Source organism: Giraffa tippelskirchi, chromosome X, assembly GCF_054371585.1.
Source record: "Giraffa tippelskirchi isolate mGirTip1 chromosome X, T2T-mGirTip1v1.2.pri, whole genome shotgun sequence".
NCBI lineage: Eukaryota > Metazoa > Chordata > Mammalia > Artiodactyla > Giraffidae > Giraffa > Giraffa tippelskirchi.
The window spans coordinates 38,075,910-38,089,669 of record NC_137289.1 but is presented as its reverse complement, the minus strand read 5'-3'; the positions used below and the strand labels follow the sequence as shown (position 1 = coordinate 38,089,669).

At 36.8% G+C, this 13,760-nt stretch overlaps 1 protein-coding gene across 2 annotated transcripts in view; it reads right to left on the bottom strand.

Moving 5' to 3' along the window:
* Window positions 1–1,992: 1,992 nt before the first annotated feature.
* LOC145536433 (plastin-3-like) overlaps window positions 1,993–13,760 on the bottom strand; it is a 37,334-nt gene continuing 25,566 nt past the window's right edge. For both annotated transcript variants that reach the window (XM_081565781.1, XM_081565782.1), the window contains 8 exons: window positions 12,617–12,712; window positions 8,816–9,011; window positions 7,164–7,242; window positions 6,322–6,436; window positions 6,001–6,134; window positions 5,035–5,158; window positions 4,688–4,812; window positions 1,993–3,224 (listed from right to left, as the gene is read on the bottom strand). In XM_081565781.1, coding sequence (XP_081421907.1) covers window positions 3,092–3,224; window positions 4,688–4,812; window positions 5,035–5,158; window positions 6,001–6,134; window positions 6,322–6,436; window positions 7,164–7,242; window positions 8,816–9,011; window positions 12,617–12,712 — 1,002 coding nt within the window. In that variant the 3' untranslated portion in view covers window positions 1,993–3,091. The remainder of the gene's footprint in view (window positions 3,225–4,687; window positions 4,813–5,034; window positions 5,159–6,000; window positions 6,135–6,321; window positions 6,437–7,163; window positions 7,243–8,815; window positions 9,012–12,616; window positions 12,713–13,760) is intronic.

Genomic DNA, 13,760 nt, shown 5'->3' with positions numbered 1-13,760 from the left:
ACTCAATTTTGCTGTGAACCTAAAATTGCTCTAAAAATAAAGTCTACTAAAAAAGGCAGCTCTTTGTTGGTTGAAACTACATAACCCTCGTTACTTTTTGAGAATCAGCATTCCCTTTTAATGTTCTTTGTTTAATTATAGGCTTTGAATTGGATATTGATCTCCTTTGCCCATTTTTCTAATGGAACTTTCTCTTTTACAGATTTGTTAGATTTCTTAATATATTAGTGATTTTAGCCCTTTATTTGGAGGAAAGAAGAATGGTGTGTTCAGGCCAACTGTCTCATGTGAACACTTAAGTAACCAAAGGTGCATTCCTACAGATGGTGGGCTCTGTACAGTGAACCACCCAAGAAACTAGCTCCTGTTTTGAATAAAGGGCAAGATGGAATAAGTCTTTTTTATTAATATCTTGCTTCAAAGCCACTTCAAGGCATTACTTACAGAGAACTTTTGTACCTGGAAGGAAACATATGTAGATAAGCATGGGAAATACAAAGTAGAAGACAGGTCATAAGGGATAACTGTCCTGTCTTATCAGTTACCCTGGTATATATTTGCAGAGACTGGTCTTTTATCCTTATATTAAGAAAATCCATCATACGGGTACTATAGACTAAATGTTTCAGGCTCCTCCAAAATTTGCATGTTGAAACACAATCTCCCAGTGTGACGGTATTAGGAGGTGGGACATTAAGTTATAAAGGTGAAGTCATGAGTGGGGTTAGTGCCCTTATTAAAGAGACTCCAGAGCTCCTTGTCCCTATCACAATGTGAGGTTACAGCTAAAAGACAGCCATCTGTGAACTAGGAGGTGTGCTCTCACCACACAGCAAACCTTCCAGTGCCTTGATCTGGGACTTCCAGACTGCCTAACTGTGAGAAATAAATTTGGTATTTATAAATCACGCAGTCTATGATACTTTGTTACAGCAGCCTGAATGGACTAAGACAATGGGACCAAACATTTTTTCTCAGTCATCTATATTGTGACTTTGCTTACTCATTTATTGCAAAAGTAGAATTGTCACATTTATCTTTCTTTTATAGCTCTGGGGTTTATATCATATTAAGAAAGGTCTTTCTTATTCTTAGGCTATAAATAAAAACTATTTTATAGTATCACCATGTAGTTCCTTAAAGGATTGCATTTCATATTACTGATTCACACAAAACGTTAAAACGGTACCATAAACAACATTTTGTCAACTAGAGATGATTTTGCCCCCACCTTGGAACATTTGACTGGTTCTGGAGACATATTTGGTCTACACACTGGGGGTATGCTACTGACATCTAGTGGATAGAGGCCAGGGACACAGCTAAATGCTCTGCAATAATGCACAGGACAGCTCCCTCCCACCTCCAACAAAGAATTATCCAGCCCAAAATGTCAATAGTGATGAGGCTAAGAAAACCTGTCATAAGCCACCTCTCCTCCCTGGTTGTTTGGATCCCCATTGTTTTGACCTTCTGTATACCATAGAACAGGCGTCCCTGGTGGCTCAGCAGTAAAGAATCGCCTGCAATGCAGGAGTTGCAGGAGATGCAGGTTCTAGCCCTGTGTTGGAAAGATCCCCTGGAGAAGGGAATGACAACCCACTCCAGTATTCTTGCCTGGAGAATCCCATGGACAGAGGAGCCTGGCGGGATACAGTCCATAGGGTCACAAAGAGTCCAACAAGACTGAAGTGACTTAGCACGCATGCAAACACATATCGTGTCATTACTGAACACTGAAAAGATTGAATGACATGAAAAGAAAGAAAAAGGGAGAAAATGGACTAAGAAATTTTGGTAAGTTGGAGAAAACCATCTTACCTCATTGAGGATTATAACCTTAATCTGTCCATCTGTGTAATTCAGCTCCAAAAGCATAAATTTAACAAACATCATATTATAAAGTACACCAGAAAATGAGTTAGAATATTGGAGAAAAAAAACTGGCAAACATTATAGGCATACTAAGAAGGGACAGAGGCACGAAGAGACTAATTATGTAAATGCCTTTATTTGAACTAATAATCGCTACCAGATTACATTAGAGTTAGAGTAACATTATGATCTTAAAAACTATAGCAAACAGCTTGACAAAGCAAGAGTACATTAGAGTACATTAAGTCCTACATATATGTTTATTTTTTAGTGACCACATCTCCTTATCTTAGGTGTAAAATTAGAAAATTTAATATACACTTAGCATACTTGGCCTACCATATCCTTCCTAAATTCTGAGCCCACTCTCTCCTCAAAAGTGTCATATTCAACAGCATTTTAAATCTAAAGAGAGAGTTTGATGGTACATGTTTTAAAACAAATAAGCATATATTGAACCAATGTTTCAGGACAAAATATGTCAAGTGTTTACAGCTTTAGTGTGGGAGGGAAGATGGAAATTCAAGGTACATTTCCCTCTATGTTTTTTACTTACTTGAAGACCCCTTAAAAAAGTAGCAAAATCAGCAGTCTTATTTAACGTAATCAAAATATTCTTAAATGTACAAAAAAGGATCATGTAGACAGAATACTGTAAAAAGATACTGATTTTAAGAATAAAAGAATATGAAAAGCTTCTATTACATTCTGCACAGCCAGTTACTTCTGTCAATTTTCAGTACTAGAAAGATAAGCAAAGGATACTCATATACAAATACCCTCTGACCACAGTTCTTGAATAAGAACTAGCATACTGGATGGAAAGCAAATTATTGCCTAATATCAATAATATTCATATTCAATCATCTAAGCAAGTCCCACGAGGTGGACATTCTAAGAGGAAAACAGATACATAGAAATACGTACAGCAATGGAAAATGTCAAGGGCAGCGATCTATGAGGAGCGAGTAAATGATTTGACTACGGGCACATTTCAGGTGGGCCTGACAAATCCACCTTGACTATGGGAAAGAGGAGTTGTTGCTACTAAAACTCTTTCACCTGAGGGCTCCCATGATGAGCTTAGTCTTGTGAAAACTAAAAAGTCCTTTCAATAACCAATAGTTTCTTAAGCCATGAGCACTTCGGCCAGAAATTGCTGTACTGCTAATCATGCACCTGGGAGCAAGGTTGTTTTTTATTCAAATTGGTTATTTTACACTCTCTTCATACCCCTGCCCATCAAGCATGCAAACACAGTCATGACCATCTTGGGCTTTACTTCCACAAGGTCTTCTGGGAGAGCGTACACCCTGGTTCCAAGTCTTCTAGCCATCGACACTGCGTACCTATTTTTTGGAGGAAACAAAAATTGAAGTGCAATTCTGGTCAGTCATGGGCACTGACATGAGGCATCTATTTCCTCTTATATACTCAACTGTCTAGGATGCAAAACTTCTACAGTGAGAGTTCAGATCAGAATGACTTTATTTTTCATTGTCTTCTCTTTTATTTTTTGAGGTCACTCATAAGTGATACCAGATTTTTAAGCTCTACTATTTGGGGCTGATGATATTTATTCACTCCTTTTCTACAATGTAAAATGAGAACAATTTAGGAGCACTGATATGAAAAAACACTTTTCTAGAATATGTGTGTGTGTGTGTATATACATATATGTATATATACCCAGATGTTGAAAATATGTATATATAATTACTCAGATATTGATATTCTCATTGAGCATGTAATAAGATAACAGTGGCTATCACGAGATCTTAGAGACACAGAATGGAAAACTGTGCCAGATGCAAAATACAATTTCATAGATGCAGTGAATACTTCGAAATATCCAAGGGAGGAGAGACAGTCTGTATGGTACATGCCAGTGTGGCTGAAGCAAGGAATGAAAAGGGTAGAAAAAGGAAAGGAGTTAAGAACTGACATGTCCAGCCGAGGAAATTTGCAGGAGCACCCCTCAATTAATACACAAGGCATTTCTAGGTGTTCTATAACAGGAATCTTTAAATATGATCAAGTTTCTGGAAAAAGAACTTTGAGGAGTTCTCTATAAATCTTTATCATATTATGCTGCAAATATTTTTTTCAAGGAGGGAAGAAATGATGTGATGCAGTATGTGATGCCAAAATGAAGTTTTACAGTAATGCTTCTTAGCTATCTTGTGAAGCCCTGTTGGGAGCTGATTTTCAGTGTATACTAGGAGAGCTTTCATGGGTTGCCCATGAAACCAGATCACAGTCTAGATCTTTGGAGAAGAAGGGAAGAGGCAGGTGGGAAGGACCTTCTGCATGTTGTCAAAATGCAGGGAACTTTCAAGGCACGGTTTCAGCTGAGGGTTTAGCATCCTGCCCACTTAAGGGACCAAGATAAACTCAGTGTATGTAGTAAGGTGGGCTATGCACAGTAAGTTTTAAAAACGTTTGAAAAGAGTGCAACAAAAGAAAACCCTATCAAAGGCATGGTTATCCTTAGCCCATTTTTCTTCTGTTCTAAGTTTGCAGCTAAGTTGCTTTAACACATACATTATTTCTATAACCTACAAACCAATGGCTGACTGAGCACCTACCTATTAGGTCAGGTGCAGCAATGTTAGGCTCTTAACGTATTTTACTCATTTCAAAATCTCCAAGGTAAGTATTATTGCTCCCATTTTATGGATGAGGAATCTGAGGCTAGAAGATGCTTCCCCCAGCTGACACCATTCTTGAGTGGCAGAACCTGAATGATAATGCAGATCTGCCTGCCTACAATGTCTATGCCCTTATGAGGATATTAGGCAGCATCCCTTACTTGGCATTATTGTGCTTGTCATCTTCTGTCAGAGTGCCACTCTTAACAAGGTCATAGTTTATACAGCCTGGCTGGATGGCGTCAATTAAATCCACAACTGCCAAACTAGAGCTGATCGTCTTATCCTAGAGTAAAAGGACAATACATTTGAGAATTTCCATGTGTACAAATTAATGCATGATCACTTATATAACGCTGTCAAAAACAAAGTCTAGTGAATTAGAAAAGAATCATGTCGTTAGCCCCACAATGATCTCACTCACAAAGAATCCAAAGGCTAGCTTTCCAAACTATAGATACTTTTTATAGCAAACATAACGTTTAATAGTCAAACATGGAATTCTTACCTTAAAACTCTGAATGGAGGTTGATTTTCCAGCTTCATTCAATGTTCTGTTCACCCAGCTTACAATGATGTCGTCATTAGCTTTCTGACCATCACCGAGATCTTCCAGGACATTGAGGGTATATCTAAATGAAGCAGCAGAAGAAATAGGTAACTAATGAGAAGCTACTGCATAGGATAGGGAACTCGACTCAATGCTCTGTGCTGAAAAAGACGGGATATATTTAAACATATAGCTGATTCACTTTGCTGTATAGCAGAAACTAACACAACATTGTAAAGCAACTAAACACCAATAGAAATTAATTTTAAAAAAGCAGCAGAACAGTTTCTGTCCTAGTTTATTAGAAAAAAAATACAATTATTAGAATGCTTTATCTTTCATTTCTTTTCCTTAGGTTTGAGAGATTAAAGGAAAGATTTCACGAGAAGACATTCACACTATATGAAAAAAAAAATTTCAGGCAGTAGTGGCTTGCCATTGAGCTGCCTTTTGCACTGCTGGTGGGAAGATTTTCAGCGCTCTACTGAGTAAGTCCACCAGTCTACTTACTGCAGGCTCACTGTGTACTAGGCCAACCCCTGGTAACGACTTAAAGTAAGCTGTGCTTTGGCTGGTACCCAGTTATAATGAATTGCTTTTTAGCATTACAGTTAAGAGATCTTCTTTCTCAAATGTATACATGTTCATAATTTTTGCTGTTTTTATTCACCAACTCTAAATGAGGCTCAGGTCTGTGTCAGGCAGATTATAAAAAAGGGAAATATTCACAATTCTGTTGCCTCACTATCGAGAAGGCATTTCCCATTGACCATCCAACATATACTCATTACTTAAACTCACTTCGGAGTCTAAACATAAAAATTTCAAAGGTGTAGTCATTGATACGTTTCCTTAGAAATAGTAAAGACTAGATCACAGACCTGTATGATAGTGAACTTGAGCAGTTAAAATTGTATACTATACCTTCTCATCAGCTGCCAGACCAAAGCTAAAGTCAGGGTTTGATTTCCATCATTCAGGTCTTGCCCTCCAATGCCAACCAGGGAGAATTTGGCAGGATGCTTCCCTAATTCAACAGCATAGTTGCAGTTTTCTAGCTGCAAACAAACAAAAGCAAATGATTAAAGATTTTCACTTGTTTAATCTTTATATGCAGGTGCGCACAAAGTAAGACACAGTTTCTGTCCTCAAGAAGCTCAGAGTCAAAGAGTTTCCCAAACAAAAGAAACAAATTGAGAATAAAAACAGTCCGTAACAAATATGTGCAGCAACTTAATTAGCTACCTTTTTCATGTTGGCTCCAAGTTTCGGGTATGGAGGTTTATTCACCTTACTCCAGTCAACAGGAACTTTAATTCGTTCATATAGCTGTAAGATTACCAGGGCATCTTGCAGGTCACTGATGATTTAAAAAGAGTTTGATCAGTGTTTTCAGAGAGCAGAGCCTGTTTCCTTAAAAACAAGGACACTACACTGTCAAAAGACTCATGTATTTTATTAATCTGTGCTAAAAATGGAGCTAACACCATCCAATTCACTTAAAAATAGTTATTGAGAGCTTATTGTTTGCAAAGAACTGTTCTAGAAGCTGGGCTCATAGGAGAAAAATTCCAGGCCTTTAGAGTCAGAGAAAGAAAGAGAATAAACAAGTATATGGATAAATGGGTTAGGGGAATGTATTTAATTGCTATGAAAAACAAAAAGAAAGAGGTTAGGAGTTAGGCAGTGGTAGGTGGTGGTTAGGATCTGAATCAGCGGCTTGAATATAGCAAGGGAATAAAGCATTTGATGTGGAAAAGAACATTCCAGGCTGAGAGAACAGTGAACACAAAGACCTCAAGGCATCATGGATGGTCTACTTAATGTGCTCTCTGGTCTCCGTTTCAAAATATAAAGTCTCTGTTCCCTAGGGTGTTAGAAAGATATTTATACATTTTTTCACTTAATGACCATGTAAAGAAATAATCTGGGCTTTTGTGTATTTGGGAAATGATAACGGAAGTCACCACATTTTCCAATAAAGTAATGGCTACAAACTAACATTTAGAAAAGGTTTAGAGCTATAATTATTTATGCAGCATCCATTCATGATGTTCAAAACTTTACAAGAGCATTGGAAGGCTTACGCATAGAGATGGTTTACATGGGGATTAACACCAAGAGAGTTCATCCAGTTACGAAAGGTTCTTTCTTCGCGAGTTTCTCCTATTAAAAATATTCACAGTGTTTATATAATCATTAAACACCTTGCATATGTGCATATAACATCAACCCACAATTAGATGATTATTTTTTTTTCAGATCTAAAGGTTTTCTCCAATATGAATCTCTAAGCAGTCTCTCTAAATACATACTCTCTTGTTTTTTAAATTGGATGACTTTCTTTTAAAAGTAAAAATATAACCTTATTATAACCAGCTAAGAGGTATATGAACTTTTTATACTCTCTTCCCTATCTCATCCTTCTCCAGTATCTCCCCAAATCCCCATACTTCTAAAGTAACTGATATTATTGGTTTAGTTTTTATTAGAAAAATTTACCATGGTCATACAAACCTCTATACTCACATTAATTTACATCTTCTCTCTACCCATTTAAAAATACTGATACTAAGTTACATATATGTACTTTTTTTTACGTGCCTATATTAGAGCAACAAATTATTTGAAACTTCAAAAGCATAAAATTTAAAGATTTTACAGTAATCCTAGTATATATGCAATGAGCTGCTAATTGAGAGTTTGAAGTATTAGTCGCTAAGTTGTGTCCAGCTCTTTGTGATCCCATGGACTGTAGCCTTCCAGAATCCTCTGTCCACGGATTTCTTAGGCAAGAACACTGGAGTGGGCAGCCATTCCCTTCTCCAGGGGATCTTCCCAACCCAGGGATTGATCCCAGGTCTCCTGCACTGCAGGCAGATTCTTTACCATCTGATTTCATAATAATGCTAGTGGATATGCAATGAGCTACTAATTACATTTGTTAATTTTTAAGTACTATACTTCATGCATATATAATCTGGCAAAGGTATACTCTGCCTTTCCCAAATTAAATGAATATTTACATGCATTATTATTATTTTTTGAGTAGGTTAAAGGTGAAAGGAAATGAGAGCAGTTTCAGTTAGTCTGACTATGCAAGAATGAATCAAATACTGCAGATTTACATAGGTCAAATTTTATGCACACGTGCATTTTTTTGGAGGGAGGTTTAAAAATAAGTGACCTAAATACAAAATATTAAAATAAAACATTGGTTTACTAAGTGGCCTTATACTAAGTGATCCTAGGCTAGCTTACTTTAAAAGTTCCCAGACTTCCTTGGTGGTACAGTGGATAAAAGTCCTCCTGCCAAAGCAGGGGACACAGGTTCGATCCCTGGTTCAGGAAGATCCCCTATGCCATGGGGCAACGAAGCCCAACTACTGAACCTACGCTCCTCAACAAGAGAAGCCACCCCAATGAGAAGGCTGAGCACCAAAACAAAGAGTAGCCCCCGGGTGCAGCAACTAGAGAAAGCCGACACGCAGCAACAAAGACCCAGAGCAGCCAAAAATAAGTAAATTAAAATAAAAGTTCCCTTGTATCATCCCTTTCTATCAGTTGCCACTTTTTACTCAGCCCTTGGGACTACTTATAGTAGACAGTTGCTAAAGGAAAGTAGATAAGGAAACTTATTAAATCAAGATTATGAAATCATCGTGGCCTATGTATTTCTACTGTGTAGCCCCAAATATAATTTAAGAAACCTGTATACTAAACCTGTATACTCTATTACCTTCTAATAGAGTCCAATCAATATCTTGGTTCTCTGGCTTAGTGAGTGCTGGGTATTTATTAAACAGGTTAGCCACAAAGGCTAAGTTCAGTTTGGGGTTCCCACTGACAACATCAGCTGGGGTAACAAACTTTCTGCAACCTAATTTGTCTGCTTGTTGAAGCATACTCTCAGCCCTCTTCAAATCATCTGTTTCCTGTTGAAGTAAAATAAGACTTTTTTTTAAAAAAGGCCATACTAAAAATATAGAAACTTTGCCCTACAATGATAAGCTGGGTATACAATTCTATTTTTTCTTAGCCAACACATGGTACTTATATTACTGTTTTGAATGCAAAAAAAAAAAAAAAAGTTGCCTGTGCTGGATATGCAGTACCTTGAAAATACCCTAGATGGCACCAGATCACGAATCTAAGGACAGGATACATTTCACTCAACTGAAATTACTTCTCTCATGCCAAAATTCATTAAGAAAAAAAGTGAAACTTGTTCAGATTTTAAATTTAGGCCCTAAAGAGGGTGTAAGGCTGAAAAAGATGAAGGAATTATGAAGAAATTTTTTACAATAATAATCAAGGATACCAGGCTCCAATAATTTTGAGGTTTAAATTACATATTTCAAATTATCATCTTTCTCTTAAACTATTTTTTGATTTTACTTTTCCATCCAGGAAGCAAAGTTGTCTATTTCTGTGTAAAATACTTACTTTCAGCTAATTCCTAGGACTCCTAACTTCTTCTCTGTTTTGTCCCCCCCACCCCCTCAACCCCAACTTCTTTCCTTTTGGAAAGATGCATGCTGATTTCTTGACTAACATACAGTTTGGTGAGGAGTATAAGTTACAGATCTGATAATTTCATACCAAATTAAAGATAGTTTCCCAAGTGCTCACCATCCCCACCTCCCAACAATAAAAGTAAAAAAAAACTGGAGCTGCAGGAGGAACAATTGCTTTTGGATTATTCGTTTCCAGTGATCTGCCCCCTCTAGACTTCTCTTGGCAGTTACTATAGATGTGGCCACCCCAGTATGCCCCAGGGTAAATGTATGTCTTCTGGAAAAGAGTGTCAGGTAAGAAGGGATTTTTATAATAAGGGGGAAATAAGAGATAAAGGAAATTTGAGGAATGTTACTTACAAACCAACACAGTTCAGATTCTATAATTTGAGTCTTAACTCTGTCTTTAATGGGTGATGCTATCTTTACTTTTTTCATCTCCAGTGAGGGGCCTCGATCATCTAGGTCTCCAGAAGAATGGGTATTTACTGTGTTACCCTTCACTGTTACCATTGCAGAGCAATCAGTAACCACCAGCAGATGAGCAGTTGACTGGGATTCAGCCTTTGGGATTCTCCATGAGCCTAGTGAGTTCATCTCATAGAGCCTATTCTATTTTCTGTTACTTTAATACTTCTGGTTCATGCTATTTACTATCTTTATTTTTAAATCTCATATTTTTTATCATCTCGGCATTCTTAAACAAAAAGCATTGATGATATTGGAGTAGAAGGAAACGTTGAAATAGCAACAATTTTAAAAAATTAAGATACAGAATAATGAAACAAAAGACAATCAAATAAATATATATATATATGCCAAAAAGAACTTCAGCCCATACCTCACATCATATTCAAAATTAACCTTCAATACACACACACATGTAAATGTATAAACCCAAAACTATAAATAAAAAACTAGATATAAAACCCCAACTATAAACCCTCTAAGAGGAGACATAAGAAATGTTTGTGACCTTGTGTTAGGCTAAAATTTCTTAGATACAACATCAAAAGCATGATTTGTCAAAGAAAAAAAATGACTAAATCTGACTTTGTTCAAATTAAACAATGCCTGTTCTTGGAAAACCACTGGGACTAAGTATCTGCAAATCACATATCCAATCAAGGACTTATATCCAAAATATATAAAACACTCAAAACTTGATAAGAAAACAAACAATGCAATTAAAATGGGTAAAGTGTTTAAACAAAGATGTATAGACAGCAAATAACTACATGAAAAGATGTTCAACATCATTAGCCATTAGGGAAATGCAAATTAAAATCACAATGAGACACCTCTACCACTGCCAAAATTCTTAATGTTTAAACTAACCACATTAAAGTGTCAGTGAGCATGTGGATGAACTGGAACTTTCATGTGCTACTGGTAGCAATGTGCAATGGTACAACCATTTTGGAAAACAACTTGGCGGCTGCTTAGAAAAGTTAAACGCACATATACCATTACCCAGCCATTCTACTCCTAGGTATTTACCAAAGATAAATGAATGCATAAACTCACACAAAGACTTGTATATGAATGTTCAGAGCAGCTGTATTTGTAATAGCCTCAAACTTGAAACAATCCAAATGTTCATTGGGGTGAATGGATAACAAATTATAGCATATCCATTCACTGAAATATTATTCAGCAATAAAAAGGAATGAATTTCTGATTTATGTAACAACACAGATGAATCTCAAAATAATAACGCTGAAAGAAGCTTGATTAAAAAAAGGGCACCTATTATATGATTCCATAAAATTCTCAAAAATTCAAACTACATTGAAAGAAAGCAAATCAGTGGTTGCCTGGGATGGTGGAGTATGGAGGCAGAGAGGAATCACAAAGGATCATGAGGAAACTGGATGTTATGATGGAGATACATATCCCTAAAGAAGGTATAAGACTGACAAAGATAAAGGACACTGAAAAACAAAGGAAAAGCATGATGAAAGGCTCAACAGTAAAATGAATGTGTGGACAGAGCAGTAGGAAATTGCCCTGGCTAGAAGAAATGGAGCAAGATGGTGTAGCAGGGCTTCACGTGCACAGCAGAACATTTCAGATTGAACTCTTAAGTCAACGGGGAATCCTTAAAGGATTCTGAGGAGGACAGAGACAGCGAAGGGAGTGCTTTAAGATCAACCAGGGAGAAGTGACTAGAGAAGAGCTGTATCATAATCAGAATCAGTACACTGGTGTTATCTACCCAGGCATAAGATCACCTGGCTAGCCATCCCAGATAGCTTCCTTCATGCACAGGAGGGCCCCTCATTTGTGCCAAGAGGGACCTGAACTGAAGAATTTCAGATTTAAAAACAGACAGAAATGTAAGTACTACAAGTCAGTGACAAATTCAGTTCTGATAAGGGCTGCATAAAATGTTTAGCAAGTGTAATCCACTCAATCCTGAAGTGGATATGAAATATGCTAGAAATGTGCATTTTTTAAAAATCAGTAGAATCCATTCCATATCTAATGAATACAAAGAACAACAGGATCCTAGAAAGTTGAGACTCAATAGTCTAGGCCAACTTGTTACTTCATGTATGAACAAAGGAACTCGTCCAAGGTCATTGAGCAAATAAGTGATGTAACAAGGGAACATGGTCTGTGACAGTAATTCACCAAATTGGATTTGAGAGATCAGGAGTTTGTAAACACATTCACATTACTCTCAACATAAGAATATGTTTTCATTAAATCTATCATTGTGATTATAATCCAAACACTCAGAAAAGGTTAGCCTCTAGTGCTTATTTCCCCACACTTACTCTGAATATTTTATGCCATCCATAAAAACCAACAACACCATAACTACAGAACTCACCAATAAACTATTAATATAAATCAAAGCTGGTCTTTCTGTCTATAAATTACATCTACAGTAATAAAATTTAAGATAATACTTAAAACTGCCAACATCACAACATGCAATTATAAGCATTCTTGTTATCTATAAGAAATTGACAATTTTGTAAGCTTGTAGAATTCACAAGAACATCTATACTTACATTGAAACCCGACATGTTAATATCTATCCGTGGTTCACCTTCCTTTTGTCCTTTTGGTGCGATTTGATTGAGAAGATGAAAATAGGCTTTGGAATCCTAAAAATGAATTGCAAATGTCAGTGAGATCACATTTACAAAGAATGAATGTATCCTATTGTCCCATGTGTGGAAGGATATTTGCATTGGATTTTGTAAGAATGTGACACAAATCTCTATCTTCTTATTTAACAGTTCCTTTTCCCAGAAAAGTCCACCTATCTGGCCTTATGTCTGCCTTGAATATGGATGAACTGGATTTTGTCATGACTTTACAATTTATTGAAATCATCAATATAATAATGCTAGAAAACATATAACTAGTTCTGTACCTTCACTGAGTTACTGAAGTCAATAAGCTTGACAGATAAAACAAGCACGAGAAACAAGTAGGATAGGAGAAATCCAGGAAGCATAGGGAAAGAGAAAATAAACAGGTTATATCATTACAAAGCATAATATGTATATACCATAACCTATGGAGAAGAGATTAGTTGTGTTAACAATGCATTAAATTATAAATTGAAATGACAAAAATTTTTAAATGATTTCTACTTGAGGTGGTGAAATAACAGTAAACCCTTAATCATCTGAATATATTTAACCAAATGAGCTTCTCTTTGTTTTAAGCCCTTGACCTCTTTCAACACTGGAACACTTTTACTTGGAATACCAATACCTAAAACAAAATGGTATTGCTCATATGGGATGTGGGCTGGGTGAATTCAGGCTGTGTGGATGCTACACAGAACAAAACCTGAAAACCACTATATTAGTGTAAACATTTAATGAGGGTCTCCAACACACATGTCAAGTACAATTCTGCCTCTCTGGAATACCAGAGGACAGGAACTGGAGTGAAGTTTCTTTATCATGTTGAGGCAGGACATACATGGGCCCCAGGCTGAAGTTTCTCCCTGTGGACAGAAACTCCATAATAGTAATAGCAGAAACTCCATAAAAGCTGGATGATGGAGCAGGCTGGGCCCTGTCCAGATAAGAGATAGAAGAGGTAGCATCACGGTGATTTTGGGTAGCCTCAGTCCACAGTGCCTTGAAGCAGGGCTTTGGTTCCCAGCCAGAAATTGAGGTGTTGCCCCCTTCCTTT